Source organism: Cheilinus undulatus, linkage group 4 (genome assembly GCF_018320785.1).
Source record: "Cheilinus undulatus linkage group 4, ASM1832078v1, whole genome shotgun sequence".
Lineage (NCBI taxonomy): Eukaryota > Metazoa > Chordata > Actinopteri > Labriformes > Labridae > Cheilinus > Cheilinus undulatus.
In genome coordinates, this window is record NC_054868.1 from 17,048,172 (window position 1) to 17,062,840 (window position 14,669).

At 39.1% G+C, this 14,669-nt stretch overlaps 1 protein-coding gene across 1 annotated transcript; it reads left to right on the plus strand.

Moving 5' to 3' along the window:
• Positions 1-977: 977 nt before the first annotated feature.
• On the plus strand, positions 978-14,465 carry pld5 (phospholipase D family, member 5). Its single transcript, XM_041786021.1, has 10 exons — positions 978-1,189; positions 5,755-5,891; positions 7,305-7,488; positions 7,716-7,824; positions 8,735-8,862; positions 11,798-11,995; positions 12,687-12,838; positions 12,979-13,144; positions 13,279-13,369; positions 14,167-14,465. Exons 1-10 carry the CDS (start codon positions 1,157-1,159, stop codon positions 14,424-14,426), a joined length of 1,458 nt encoding a protein of 485 aa, XP_041641955.1. The 5' UTR covers positions 978-1,156; the 3' UTR covers positions 14,427-14,465.
• The last annotated feature ends 204 nt before the right edge of the window (positions 14,466-14,669 follow it).

Genomic DNA, 14,669 nt, shown 5'->3' on the forward strand with positions numbered 1-14,669 from the left:
TATTGAGTAAACTTTCCCTAATACAATGAATCTCAGTCCTGTGTTTGTTTGGGTTTTGAGCACTACTTAGTAAAAACAAAAGTTATAAAGTGAGCTTAGAATCAAAACTCTTTCACCTTCCTTCTTTCCTTCCCTTATTTCTCCCTTGTCTCCCATTAGGTCCTTCCTCTCCCTCCTTTGCAGCGCTGGCCAAAACAGCAGCAGCTTGCCTGCAGTCAGCAGCATATGTTGTTTTCTGCTTTAAGGCATCACTACTGTATATTCATCTGTGAGAGAAGGAAATGGGTTGAAGCAAATAAGGGAGTGGGAGAGAGTCTTAGCATATTTCATTTTTCCACACCAAAGCCCTTTAATGTTTTTCAGTACAAATGGAAGAGGCAGGGCTGTTGAAAGTGAAACATGAATGATTGCTCTGCAATCCAGCACATTACAGAAAAGCACATTTATTACAATGATTCAAACACAGTAGGGATTAAAGTGGACAGAAATGCTGACTTACAGTAGGGCTGTTATTAATGAGAGCTATGGGGCTGTTTGAAATTCTTTTGTCTTCTCTGGACAGCTCTAGGTGCACATATGTGTGTGACTGTGCTTGAGTGTGTGTGCATGTCTTGTATAATGAGTTCAGAACAATGTTGTAGTTTTGCTGCAGCTGTCACACACCGTGGATCACCAAAAGCAGCATTTATCCTCTCTCCAGCCGATCCTAACAGCTTTCTGCTAGACGAGGTTTGTTCACAGGACAGATAGAAGAGAAAGATAGAGAGGGGAGAAGAGAGGGGAGGGATCGAGGAGGAGGAGGTTGCTGGGGCTTCAACTACAGTTTTGTATTGGTCATTTGAATGAGAGGGGCTGGTCTTTCTCCATCTCTCTCTCTCACCGCCTCTACTGAGAAGCGGAGAGAGAGGAACACACATACACACATAGTAGGAGGCTGGAGGAACAATGCCAGGACAGAAGACAGACCAGGAGCTGAAGTCCATCCACATACCTTCCAGTAGGGTGAAGGAGCAGCAGGATGAAGATGGTATCTGAGTGTGTGAAGACATCAGAGGGGGCCAAACTGAGGAGAAAGTAATGAGGACAAAGAGAAACAGTGACTAAGCCTCACTCCTGTTTCACTCCTGTCACAGAAGTTTGAAGGAGTGCTGCTCTCATGGCGGGACCAGCACCACAGGAGCCCATAAAGGTGATGTTTGCATCCCTCATACACCTGCCTCTCTCTGTGTTTTATTATCTGTTTCATTAAATTAATTTGCTCAGCAGGTGGGGTTTTGGTGCATGCTTGCCTGAGGCTTTTCCTGCTGGCTTCTACGTTGCTCATTCATTGATTAAATTGGATGAAGCCTTAAATTCATCAGATGTGCTCTTCAATTACCCAGTGGAAAACACAAAAGTGTGTATAGTACACAAAGAAAGAGCTGTGTCAAAAAGATTTTGAGTTGGAATTGTATATCTTTACAGACTGGACAGTAGAGAGTAAGTGGAGATTTGGAAAATATGCACCGTTAAGGGGTAAGCTCGAACCCCAGGCAGCCATGCTGACTGTAGCTACTGCAAATGGCATGATCCAACCAATGAGCATAATTGGCACCACGAATGACCGAATTTTCTATTGGTTGATAAATTAAGTCTTTAGATAATGAACTAAGTGGTTGGACTTTAAAACGTCAGAAATAAAAATGTTTTTAGCCTCAAAATGTCTTACAGATTTTAAGAATGTATTTAAATTAAAAAAAAAATTCTAAATGTTGTGGAAATGTCAAAAAAGAAAAAAAGGTAAATTAATCATAATATGAAACACTGACAATAGTTAAATCCAACCATTTTAGATGCTTCATCAATTTAATTTAAGTAAATCAGTTCATTCCTATTTTCTAACTCAGAACTGAAAATTCTCACAGGTGAGAGGTTCGAGCTGGCTCATTTCTGCACTCAGTTTTGTAAATGACATTACTGTCTCAGCTTTTTAAATTATAGCCATTATTTATTATGAAAAGCACTGAAATAAATTTTTATACTCCAATTTCTCTGACTCCAATATGATAGCTTCAAATAAGTAGTTTTGATCAAATGATGGTCTAAGAATGCATACCTGGCCACTTTATTAGGTACACCTGTTCATATGCTTGTTAACACAAATCGGACAGTCACTTAGGCAGATGTGGTCAAGACGACTTGCTAAAGTTCAAACTGAGCATCAGAATGAGGAAGAAAGGGGATTAAAGTGGCGTTGGACGTGGTATGGTTGATACTGCCAGACAGGCTGGTCTGAGCAGTTCAGAAACTGCTGATCTACTGGGATTTTCACGCACCAGCATCTCCAGGAATTACAGAGAATGGTCCAAATAAGATAAAATATCCAGTGAGTGGCAGTTGTGTGGATGAAATGCCTTGTTGATGTCGGAGGAGAATGGGCAGACTGTTTCGAGATGATAGGCAACAGTAACTCAAACAACCACTCGTTACAATATCGTCTCTGAATGTACAACACGGGAAACCTTGAAGCAGATGGGCTACAGAAGACCACACCTGGTGCCACTCCTGTCAGCTAAGAACAGGAAACTGAGGCTACAATTCACACAGGCTCACCAAAATTGGACATTAGAAGATTGGAACAATGGTTCCTGGTCTGATGATTTCAGCTGTGACACTTAGATGGTAGGGTGAGCATTATAAACATAAACAACATGAAAGCATGGGTCGATCCTGTCTTGTATCAACGGTTGGCACACTTTGGGACCCTTAGTACCAATTGAGCATCGTTTAAACGTCACACCCTACCTGAGTTTTGTTCCTGGTCATGTCCATCCCTTTATGACCGCAGTGTACACATATTCTGATGGCTACTTCCAGCAGGATAATGCACCATGTCACAAAGCTCAAATCATGACAAACTGGTTTCCTGAACTTGACATTAAGGTCCCTGTACTCCAATGGCCTCCACAGACACTAGATCCCAATCCAATAGAGCACCTTTCGTGGATGGGCAGCTGACAAATCCGCAGCAACTGCGTGATGCTATCATGTCAATACGGATCAAAATATATGAGGAATGTTTCCAACACTTTGTTAAACTATGGCATGAAAAATTAAGACAGTTCTTAAGGCAAAAGGGGGTCCAACCTGGTACTAGCTAACCTTGCAAAGCAGATGGATACGCCCGTTTCCTTGTTTCTCACTGGCAAATCCATCTTGCAAAGCCCCCATCTGAACCATTTTGGCCCAGTTAGAAAGTGACAGGGCCAACCAGCATCAAGAGGCAGTACTTTCAGGCATGGTGAAGTCATGACGCAAGCAAGCAGCAACAAGAGGCCAGTGCAATTATGGCGGAAAACATTAGCATGGATGCTGCTAAAGCGCCAGTTTTATCAGAACTTGATGACATTTCTTCATTAAAGAGGAACAGAGAACAGCATTGAGTTGTTTTCTTTTCAAAAATGACAGAAGTCGTGTAATGACATGTCTTACAGTCACCATGGTTTGCGTTATGCAGTTCTTTATAAAGTATAGTCCTTCAGTAGGGGCGCAGACACAGCTTGTTAGCGGCTATGTCACGTGTTTTGTTGCATCTGATTGGGCTGTAAAGATGTGACAGGCAGAACGTTCATCCAATCACCCTCCAAGATTTTTTCAAAGGCTCTGCCCTTTCCCAAACGCTGTGTATGAGTGGTTTTCCAGATGGATGTGTGATAAAAATCCATCCGGCATGCCTGGTTAGGCACTAGCAAGGTGTACCTAATAAAGTGGCATGAGTGTATATTACCATTTCAAATAGGGCTGAATGATTTTTGAAACTAATTGTGATTTTTTTCCCACAGTATTGTGATTGCTATTTAATATGCAGTTATTATTTAAAGCTCCCAATCTGATGTGTTTCTCAAGAAACAACCTATAAATCATTCTGTATTATTAGGAACGCAATACTTGGTAGATTAAACTAAGACAGACAATTCTGAAAACAAATCCAATTGCAATTATTTTGACTCATTGCAAATTTAATATGAATTGTTTTATTTAAGGGAATTGTTATATTATGTTATTCTCATTTTAATAAGACAACCATACAAAAAGAAGAAAAGCTGCATTTTTTTGCAAAATGTTTAAGAAAATATAGACACTTCAGTGTTTGCATGATGTGTAGAGTATAACATCTCTGCCTCAGAAAATGTATTATACTGGTATTGTGACACATTTTGGATAAAAAAAATTGCACCTTATGCAATTTAATCTAGATGATGATCAATTGCCTGGCCCTATTTTCAACACATGGAAAATGATTATTTTACACATGGGAGAATATTGAATAAAACAATGTTGGGTTTTACTATATAAATGATCCTAATCCATTTTTGTTGGCTGAATCTAAAACTGTCTTGAATTAAAGGGTGTTGCTGTCTAATTTAAACTCTGCTAGATATTTAAAGATATTTAAATAAATTAACAACAGCTATTCAAACCTATTTTGTGATACTGTTTTTTTTTTTCGGAGAGGGAAATCTTGCATCATGTTTCTTCTATAGCTGTCACTCTGCTGACATATCTTCAGCCATGTTCTGTATCATGAGGATTTTTTCTAGCAACCATGTTCACATCCATAAGTGAAGAATGCACCTCATCACTGGCACATATGATGAAGAGCTCAGCGCTTCAGTGGAACAGAGGAGTGTCAGTGTTTCAGCCTCATCACATGAGACACACCCAGCAGAGAGGAGTGGGAGATCAAGTTAACAAAGATCCTAAGGCCTCCCTCCCCTCTCCGGCTCAGTGCTGAATGTTGTTTTTCTTATGTTTAATACTTTATTAAAGTGTAGCTGCTACTCATCTTTCTGAGCAAAGTTACTGCTTACTCCACTCAACTTATCAGCTGGATGTAATTCATGTGATTGACTGAACACAACAAAAGAGAATACATAATGAGATGCGATGACAGATTGAAAACCGACAAAGCCAAACAGGGCAGGGAATGAGATGTTGAAAATGTGTAGTCGTAAGCAAAACAGAAGTGCCAAACTGCACTTTCAAAACAGAGAAAAATCAAGACTCCCTGGGCTGGATCAGGGCAATAAGGCTGCTGCATCAACATCCCTGACCACTCACACTGTCACTCAAGTCTTATTACAATCTGTATATTCCATATACTGCACCACATACATACACACCAATATAAAATGTAATATTGCTCATCATAAATGCGACACTGGGTGTTTCCATCCCGGCACAGAGGTCATAAAACCTTGTTCAGCTTGGAAACGACAACGCAGAAAACAAACAGAAAAGTATTAAACAGCCCTATCGAGCTCTTTATGGTTGGGTTTTAGCCTGTGTACATTTTCCTTCATACTGACAGTGTTAGACTTCACTTGCACTGGTACGTTTGTAAAGTGGAGGATTTCAACTCCACTGTTTGGATTCCTTATCAGCCTGATTGTCAAATCAAAGGTTTCAACAGTCAGCGAGGACATTTAGCTGTTGCATTGATCATGAATGCCAACCAGTGCTCAATAACATTGACTGAGGGCATTAGCATTCTAAAGCTGATAATTTCCCTTTTGTACAGAACCCATCAGTATGTCAGCATGTCAATATGCTCTCTGCAGGTAGGTAACTTGCTATGGGAGGAGTAAAGTGCTGTAAAGTGCAGTGCTGCAGATCATACATCCTTCACAAGAACTCCCTTTCATAATTATGTAAACTTTGCTAAAACTCTGTGTGTTTATGTGTGTGTGTGTGTGTGTGTTACTAATTTTCCAGACCCAGCAGAAGTGCATTGCCATCTTTGCCCTCCTCTGTTGCTTTTCTGTGCTGCTGTCTCTGGTCTTCTCATCAGTGGACATTTGGGGGGACGATGAGGATGGTATCACAGAGGAGAACTGCAGCAGAGATTGTCGGTAAGATGTGTCTTTAAAGGAGAAGAAACACATCAGGCTTGCTTCCTAAATGGTGCAAATTACCTATTAAGATTCCTGATTTAAGAATGTCAAAGTCTGATACCCAGAGAGTTACCACCAATTAAATAATTCTCAGTTCATAGTTAGAGACTTTGATTCAAAATCTTTGCTTCTTTTTCGGGGTAACTCCAGGGTTTTTTATGTGCCATTCTGTTTGTTTCCTAAAATGTTTAGAACCATATATTTTACACACAATGGAAGACGAAAACTCCACCTTTAGTGTTGCACTACTCCAACTGTCAAACTAATGTTGACAGTTTGAGAGGTATCAAAACTGATTCAGCAAATTAGAGAGTCAGGGTTTGAGGGCATGACTTGAAGGCAGTTAATTCTTATGCAATCACTTATATTACCAAGCATCTTTCTATTTAATTAACATTACTGTGCAGAGAACTGTTTTCACTTGGACATGAAAGTTTTTTTTTTTTTTTTGTAAATTTTTGTTGGCCAAAAAAAGCCAAATTGTATTGACATTGATTGATTTAAAAAAATTAATGAAAGGGTTAAACATACAAGGGGGTGAATACTTTTTATAGGCACTGTATATAAACTTAAAACATAAAGTAAGGCAGTTTGTGTTTGGTAGATTATTTCTTTGCTGTAACAATGCTTCTTGGTAATAAATCTTATACCGTTATACCACAAATGCATGATCCTTACAAATGTGGCATCATTTAAAAGGGTAATAAACAGGATTTCTAACGGTATAAGATTTATTACCAAGAAGCATTGTTACAACAAAGACATAATCTACCAAACAAAAATTGCCTTACTTTTTGTTTTTAGTTTACTTACCTGTGAGTCAACTCAGCCCGTCCCTAATTACGTATAATTTAACGTTCCTATAAGCTTTAAACTTAAACTACTTTAAACAGGTGAGTTTTTAAAAGGAACTTCACTGTACACTGTACACCAAAAATAAATGCGCTATTGGCATAAAAATTCAACTTTGCACCAGGCTGTAACAAATATGCTTTTGCTGAAAAACAAGTTTTTTTTTTAAATGGATGTTTATGAGGCTTTTTTCTGAAGCCTGCCCCCAAGCTTTTCTGCTTTCTGCATTTACAGGATTTTTCTCTTTTCAGACCTGGCACCTACATTTCTGACCATGCTACTCAACTAGTTTGGTTCAAAATTTGGATCTGAGGCTATTGCATGCTACTGTAGCGAACATCAGCGGAGAGGAGACCCCAAGTTTTCTTTTCTTTTCTTTTTTTTTTTTTTTTTTTTTGGTCTGTTTTTCACTATTTCTTAACTTTTCTGCAAACACTCAGCTGATGCTGACTCAATTCATGTAAATGATGCTTTTTTTTAACTAGAGGCCCTGGATACTAAATAATGTTTTACTTTCAGCATCGAGCTTGTGGAGAATATTCCAGATGACCTCTTCCTCCAGGTGGACGGCAGACCTCACCTCCCTCTCTCGGCTGGCTTTCACATATTGTTGGACCATGCAAAGCACTCGGTGGAGGTGGTGTCACCTGTATGGACCTTAAACCCCTGGGATCTGGAAACAACCCCAAGCATAGCCAAACAGGTACAAAGTCAGGGCACATATTCAGATTTAATCTCTCTATATTTCTGCAGAGCTTGAGCCAACTATATTCCCCAGGGGTCTTTGTAAGAGGAAATGCAATTATTTTCAAGTAAATCTGTGTGTAGTCTTTTAATGAGGTTATTCCTGCAGAGATACTTGTGTTGTCCTTTAAAGAGACATCCACACATCCGTGCTCCACTAATACAGAACATCCCTCTCCTCCTCAGGGTCAGCTTTTGTTCCAGAGACTGCTCAACCTGAAATCTCATGGGGTTAAACTCAAGATTGCCAGCAGTCTGACTAACTCGGCTGAACTGAAGACCTTGGCAGCACACAGTGAGCGGCTGTCATATTTTCATTTTACAAAAGCAATTTGTTATGCCGCTGTAGCCAACCAGAAAAAAAAAAAGATTTATGGTATGGAGGAATGAAGATGCCAAAATAGAAAATGAATGAATGTGTTTTTCCTTGTGTCACTTGAAAACTATTTGACTCCCTTCCTTTAAACACACAGCCTTGTTTCCCCATAAGCAAGGGCTTGGGTCAGTATGTTTATTGAACTGATATGGCATCATAGATTTTATCAAATATCAATCAGATCAAATACTTGAAAAATAAATTTAAGGAGATAAAGGGGAAAAACTATAGAGAAACTTGCATATGCTTCCCAAAATGCATAAACACACCTTTGATTGAGTATAAGTTCAATTCTAATTTACTAAATAATAAATGCTTCTTTTCATTTGATTTAGGATAGATTTAATTGTATTTTAACACTCCATTTGTTTTTGTTTTGTTTTATATTAGCAGCTTTGTCTTCCATGTTTAGGCACCTCACCTTAAAATGTACAGGTATACTGTAAAAACTCCATTGTTCAAAGAAACTAATGATTTATTATATGTATTATATTGAAATTAAGCACATTCAATAGATCCTTGTTTTAGGTTAGCAGCACATTATTCAATATTTGAAAGAACAGTTGAAGGCTAATTTACAGCATGAAGCCCTATCCAGCAGCTCTGTTGGATGGGTTGCTCATTGTTCATACCTGCCATCTTCAAAATGAAGGTCAAAAAACATGAATGTGAAAATGAGCCTGACCAGTCTCTTTTCAAAGCCCTCTCCTCTCAGGCTGCCTCCTGCTCGCCCACATGTACGACGTCAGACAGCTCACGGCCAACGGGCACATTTCCAAGATTCCTTCTAATTCTTTCAAACTCTACCTGTGTGTGTCATATTGTCTAGGTGCAAAGGTTCATTACCTAAATATGACAGCTTTTACCAGAGGGGAACTCCATTCCTCATTCTGGATCGTGGATCGGACGCACATTTACATCGGGAGCGCCTACATGGACTGGAGGTCACTGTCGAAGGTAACAACAAACATCAAAAAGAGGATTTTAATATGGAGCACAGGATAAATGAGCCTCTGCAATCAGATGTGGTCAGGTCTACACTTCATTTCTACTCTGAAAATGGTAACAGGAGCTTTTGGTCTCTCAGTGGACAAACCTAATGTAATTAAATGATAACCTTGGCACCCTGCAGAGACTTCAGACATAGCACAGAGTCCAGATTAGTTCCTCTCCACACCTGAACCTTTTTATGCAGTGACTCTAGCAGCTCCTAACGGGCATCAGGATGATGATTTAAGATTGCTGTCTGAAGCAGCACAGAGAGACAAGTAGCATTTCACTTTGCATTTAATATGTAATCCACAATAGTGGAGGAACCACGCAGCATTAGCATACTACTACTTGAAGTGATTACTTGGCACTTTTCATGCTTCAGTGCTGGCCAGAGGTAAAACTACTGCTCAGAGCACAATTATCCAAGGAGCCAGAGGGAGGGAACAGTACATATATGAATGTGTGCATACACACATTCAAACACACACACATACAAATCCAAGTATTATACAGATCCCATGATGGAAGAGCTGGAAGAGAGGAGAGGGAAGCAGAATCTGTCTTAAATTCATGATACATGCAAAAGACAACCTCTTTGCGCTTCCTTCTGGGTCACTTAGAATAAACATGAAACAAAGTTCTGTGCAGTTAATGAGCAGGCTAGAATACATTAAGACTGCTTTCTTTTGTTCACTTTTCATTTGCCATTTTTAGTCATGCCAAAAGCTCTGTAGAGGGCAACATTAGCCGGTTAATTTCAGACATTTCACCATAATAAAAGATCAGTTAGTCAGGTTAGTCAGACATGCCCTTTATTTTCAGAAGTTTCCTGTATTTTACCTGAGTGCGGATGTGAGCTTCATATATGAACAACTAGTGAACCCATCAGTCACAAACTCACAATGCACAATCATACCTCTCTCAGGAATAATATTGCTCTTCAAGTTCCTGTAACTTTTAACAATGCACAGTCATCATGTTTATATTCAAAATCACCTTTTTGGGTTTTTTTTTTGATGAGCCAAATATTTGCATCGCTTGAGGCATTCCCATCCACCTCAGTGGTTAGTGCAAGATAGCAAATGATAGATGCACGCATGTCATCATAGTACTCATAGGTAGTGGTCAAAGTTGGAGCCTTGGTCTGTAGGCATGTCTTCCTCAATGCTAGCATGTTGCCAGTGCCACTGTGAATATCTTTGCATGCTAACTTTGACCTTAATCAGAAACCTGCTGAAAGCATTGATAAGTCTCTTACAGTTGCTTGCACACACCTACAGACTTCAAATCAGAATCAGCTTTATTGGCCATGTTCGTTAACACAACAAGGAATTTGACTCTGGTTAGCTTTGCTCTCAATGTACAGAAATTAAACATGAAATAAAAATAAATAAATAAAACTGAAAAGTATTTAAAAATTAAGATTTATCTGTGAAAAAGCTCTTGTTAGGTATCTTAAAAGAAAGGTATGGCTATCAACAAACAAGACTGATACTGTAATACAATTTTCCTGAACATAGACATTTTTCAGTGTCCGTCTCCTTCAATAAACACCTCTTCTGCATCAACACAGCAGTGTTGAATCAGTACAGTAAGTCTTCTTTGGACAGTCGTCTCTGCTGATCTTTTCTTAACTTGTGGCACAGACTCAAAACGTGCTCCTTTGAGCGCAGATTTGATCTTAGGAAAAAGTAGAAATCATAATGCTAGATCAGGGGAATAGAGAGAGAGTGATCGAGCACTGTGAAACAGAAATGGCTTTACCGAGAGTGCAGTGTGTGTTGTTAAAGAATGAAACCTTTTTCTTAACAACTGTGGTCTCTTCCTCAGCCTTTTTTCTCGCAGTTTTTTTACTACTGAGTCATCAATTATTTCAAACGAGTTGTTCAATTTGTTGAATGCTTTCCTTAAGTTTTTGACATTCATGGGCTCCCAGAACATTCATCTTCTTGGACATCCTCTCGGCCTTCACAAAATCTTTTGTGCCATTCAAACACATGTGCATGTGACATGCAGTGTTACACCTCAGCTGATGTACGAAAAGATCTGGCTGCTGTTTTGTTCAATTTCATCAAATTTCAAGTTAATATGTGGCTCAACTTTTAAGCTAATCATTTTCCGACACCTTAGAAAAACACATGCATCTCAATCAGTAGCTGGCAGTGAACTAAAGATGTCTGTTATTGGAAACTTACAGCAGTTGTACATGAATACTCAACCTTTAATGTATAACACTCTGACTGTGAACCATGTGGTTTTATCCTCATAAGCATAGTCTCATTATTTAATAGCCATACCTTGTATACAAGTCCATGTACATTGATAGTATGGTTGCAAGAATGCTGACTAGACATGATCAGAAGTATATAACATGCAAGGATGTGGGCAGAGTTACATGAGGTAGATAAAATGATTTAATATAGTTGCCAATATGCACCTGAAGTAAGGCATTTTCATCACAGAAGGCATTCTTAAAGTATTTGAGTGACAGTAAATAGATTAGTTATTTGCAGCATTTGAGTATGGTATGTAATACGAGGTGTGGCATTTTACCACAGTGAGCTTTCCTACTGTGTTTGAAATACAGTAAAGCAGGAGGAGATGGTGCGGATTATTTTATAAGCAGGCTACGGTATGAAAGTTATATTTTTTTGTACTCTGTGACTGTTGAGTGATAATCAGAGTAGCTCTGTGATTCAATTGCTACCTTTGGAAAATGGAGAAATATAAATACTATTATGACCAAATCCTCTCACTGACTCGGTTCTCCATCTAAAATAAACATTGTTTTACTTATATCACACTGCTAGGCCATGTCTAAACATTGCAAACTACACCAAGTATGTAACTTTTCTGTTGACATACCTCTTTCTGTGTTTTTCTTTCTGACACCACACAGAGGAAAGAATTGGGGCTGGTGTTGTATAACTGCAGCTGCCTGGCTCTGGACCTCCATCGAGTCTTTTTGTTTTACTGGCAGCTCCATGACAGGGACTATATCCCCTCCATCTGGTCAAAGAGAGTTACAGCCCTCTACGGGAGGCACGATGCCTTGGAGCTGCAATTCAACTCTTCTGAGGCTTCTGCTTATGTATCTGTGAGGAAACCTTCAATGTTACCATATTTATCCCGTTAAACACATACAGTGAATTTACTTTTTAGAATATGTATGATAAACCTCGGAACATGTCAGTACTGAATCACAAGACTCCTAGAAACCAATTTCTTGATTCAGGACTGGATGGTGAATGTCTTTTCTAAAAGTTTCATTAGAGACTAATAACATTCACACACAGGGTGTGATTAATCATGTTAATATCATGCTGAGGAGTATCGTGGGTCTGAAAATCTTAATACCTCAGCCTAATTTGACAATAATGAATCTGGTTACCCTCCGAGCGACAGGATGCTTAACAGTAGCATTTAGCACATTCATCATCCTATAGGAACTAATGGAGCCATGCTGTCACAAGCTGCTGGCAACTCCAGCTTGTACCTCGCTTCTTCAGTGTGTGCCTGGTTGTTTTTGCCCTATACTCTGTCAAGCTATGTCAGACATTTGGAAAAATTGCAAACCCAAATGAGAGAATCCTTGTTAGTGCAAAGCATGTAGTAGCTAACTCTTCTATATTGAAAGTCTTGAAATGGATTTGAATAGGTCTGAAAAGGTCAAAAGTTGACTGCAATTATATTAATTAATATCAATTATATTATTTTTTGCCCCCTTCAGCTAAGTTTTTGCACAATTTTGGTCACAAACTTCTCTAAATGAAGTTTTTATTCTGCAGACCTCTCCTGAAATCTTCTGTGCTAAAGATCGCACCAGAGATGTAGATGCCATCTACCAAGTCATCCAGAGTGCAAAGACATTTATTTTCATATCTGTGACAGACTACCTCCCTCTGTTGAGCAGGAGTTTCAGAGGAACTACAGTCACAAGGTACACCAAAACCTTTAAGCTACAGAGCTTTGGCATTCAAATGTTGTTTCTCTTATCAAGAAAAGAAACTTGAATTTGAGACACATGCAGTATGCTTGCTTTAAGATTGTGGAGTCTAATTATAGTTGCTGCTTTTACAGGTACTGGTCCCCTATTGATGAGATGATCAGAGAGGCTGTGGTACTCAGAGGAGTCAAAGTTCGCCTGCTGATAAGCTTCTGGAAGAAGACTCACCCTCTCACCTTTAACTTCGTCACCTCCCTTCAGTCACTCTGCATGACCCTACACAACTGTTCATTAGAGGTGGTGCGTGACTTCAAATAAGTAGTGTTTGAGAGTTTTGGAGTGAAAATACAGGCATTCTTTCTAATTTGTTGTACAGATATGTTAAGAACTGATGTGATTCCTCAACAAAATGTTCTTTATTCATCTTTTCACAGAGGTTTTTTAGCCACAAGGAGCAAAAAGAAGATGCTCAACATGGACTAAACCACAACAAGTACATGGTGACTGACAACGCCCTGTACATTGGTATGCAATTTACAACAATTGTATAATCAGTTCAGTGGAAATTTTGATTAACACTTATTGTATATATTTTTGGGTGTTACCAGCACTATGTCAGGTCCAGACATAGTCAAAATTATAACTTGTAAAATTTTTATACTTGTATTTATACTAGCATTCTTTCAAAGTTTAGATGGGGGAAAAAATGGCCTTATCAGCTAGCTAGAGTTGCTTGTGACTGGCTAGCGATATTAAAGTCCCTGTAAAGTGGATTCCAAAATTTGTGTCTTAACTCACTGGATAAGTTAGAATAAGGCTGCTGTTAGTATGAAAAAGCAGAGGTCTATGTGTGGCTGGATTTTAGATTTAGACTAGCTTTTCACCTTTTTCTTGGCTTGGTTTAATTTAGGCAGGGCAAATATAGCAGCCAACAACATCATTGGTGCCTATGGGGTATTCTCCTGCTCCCTAACCCTACAACAATATAAAATCACCCAGCAGTTCATCTCAGTACAGTCTGTTGTTAGCTGATGTCACTGCCTTCATTGAAAGTTAACAGCAAGCTACATGTTGTGTTTTCATTCATTGTGAGGTAAATTTCCCAAATCTATCAGCCACAGATGCCTACGGGTCATTAAAAGTATAATAACAGAGGGATTTGTGCTTCACTTCTGTCTCTGCTCTGGCACAGAGCCAGGTAGCTGCGCTTTGGCCAGAGTTCACCATAAGGTCAGGGGAAGGCTAATTGCTGGAGTGCTTGCCTAGTTTTCACTTTAACCAGATGCAGCAGACCTGAATTTGGGGTTTCCTGTTGTCCACAGGAAACCATGACTGGGTTGGAAGTGACTTTGCCATAAATGCAGGAATTGGCCTGGTGATTAAGATGAACAACGGTCCCACGGACAGAGGAGCGACAATCCTGGAGCGCGTCAAGGCTGCGTTTGAACGAGACTGGAGATCAAAATTCGCAAAGAGTTTGCAAGGGAACAAAGACCAGCAGAGCAAATACAGACACATGTTCCAAAAGAAAATGCACATGGGGAGTAAAGAGGAAAAGAAGTGGAATGACCCTTTATCTTGATAAGCACAGAATGTCTTGTTTGCTGCCTAACCTTGGTTTGACAACACATATGCACAATATGAGAATGTGACTTAGACTGTTAGATTAGAATTTATTTTTGTGATATTTTAAGAGACTTTGAAGTAATAACTATACTCATTTATGTTTCCAGCTGCAGTAACTATCTATAAATCATTTATTTATTGTCAGCTGTCATATTAGCATGCAACCTCTGCATGCATATTGAAAGCAATATTTAGATTG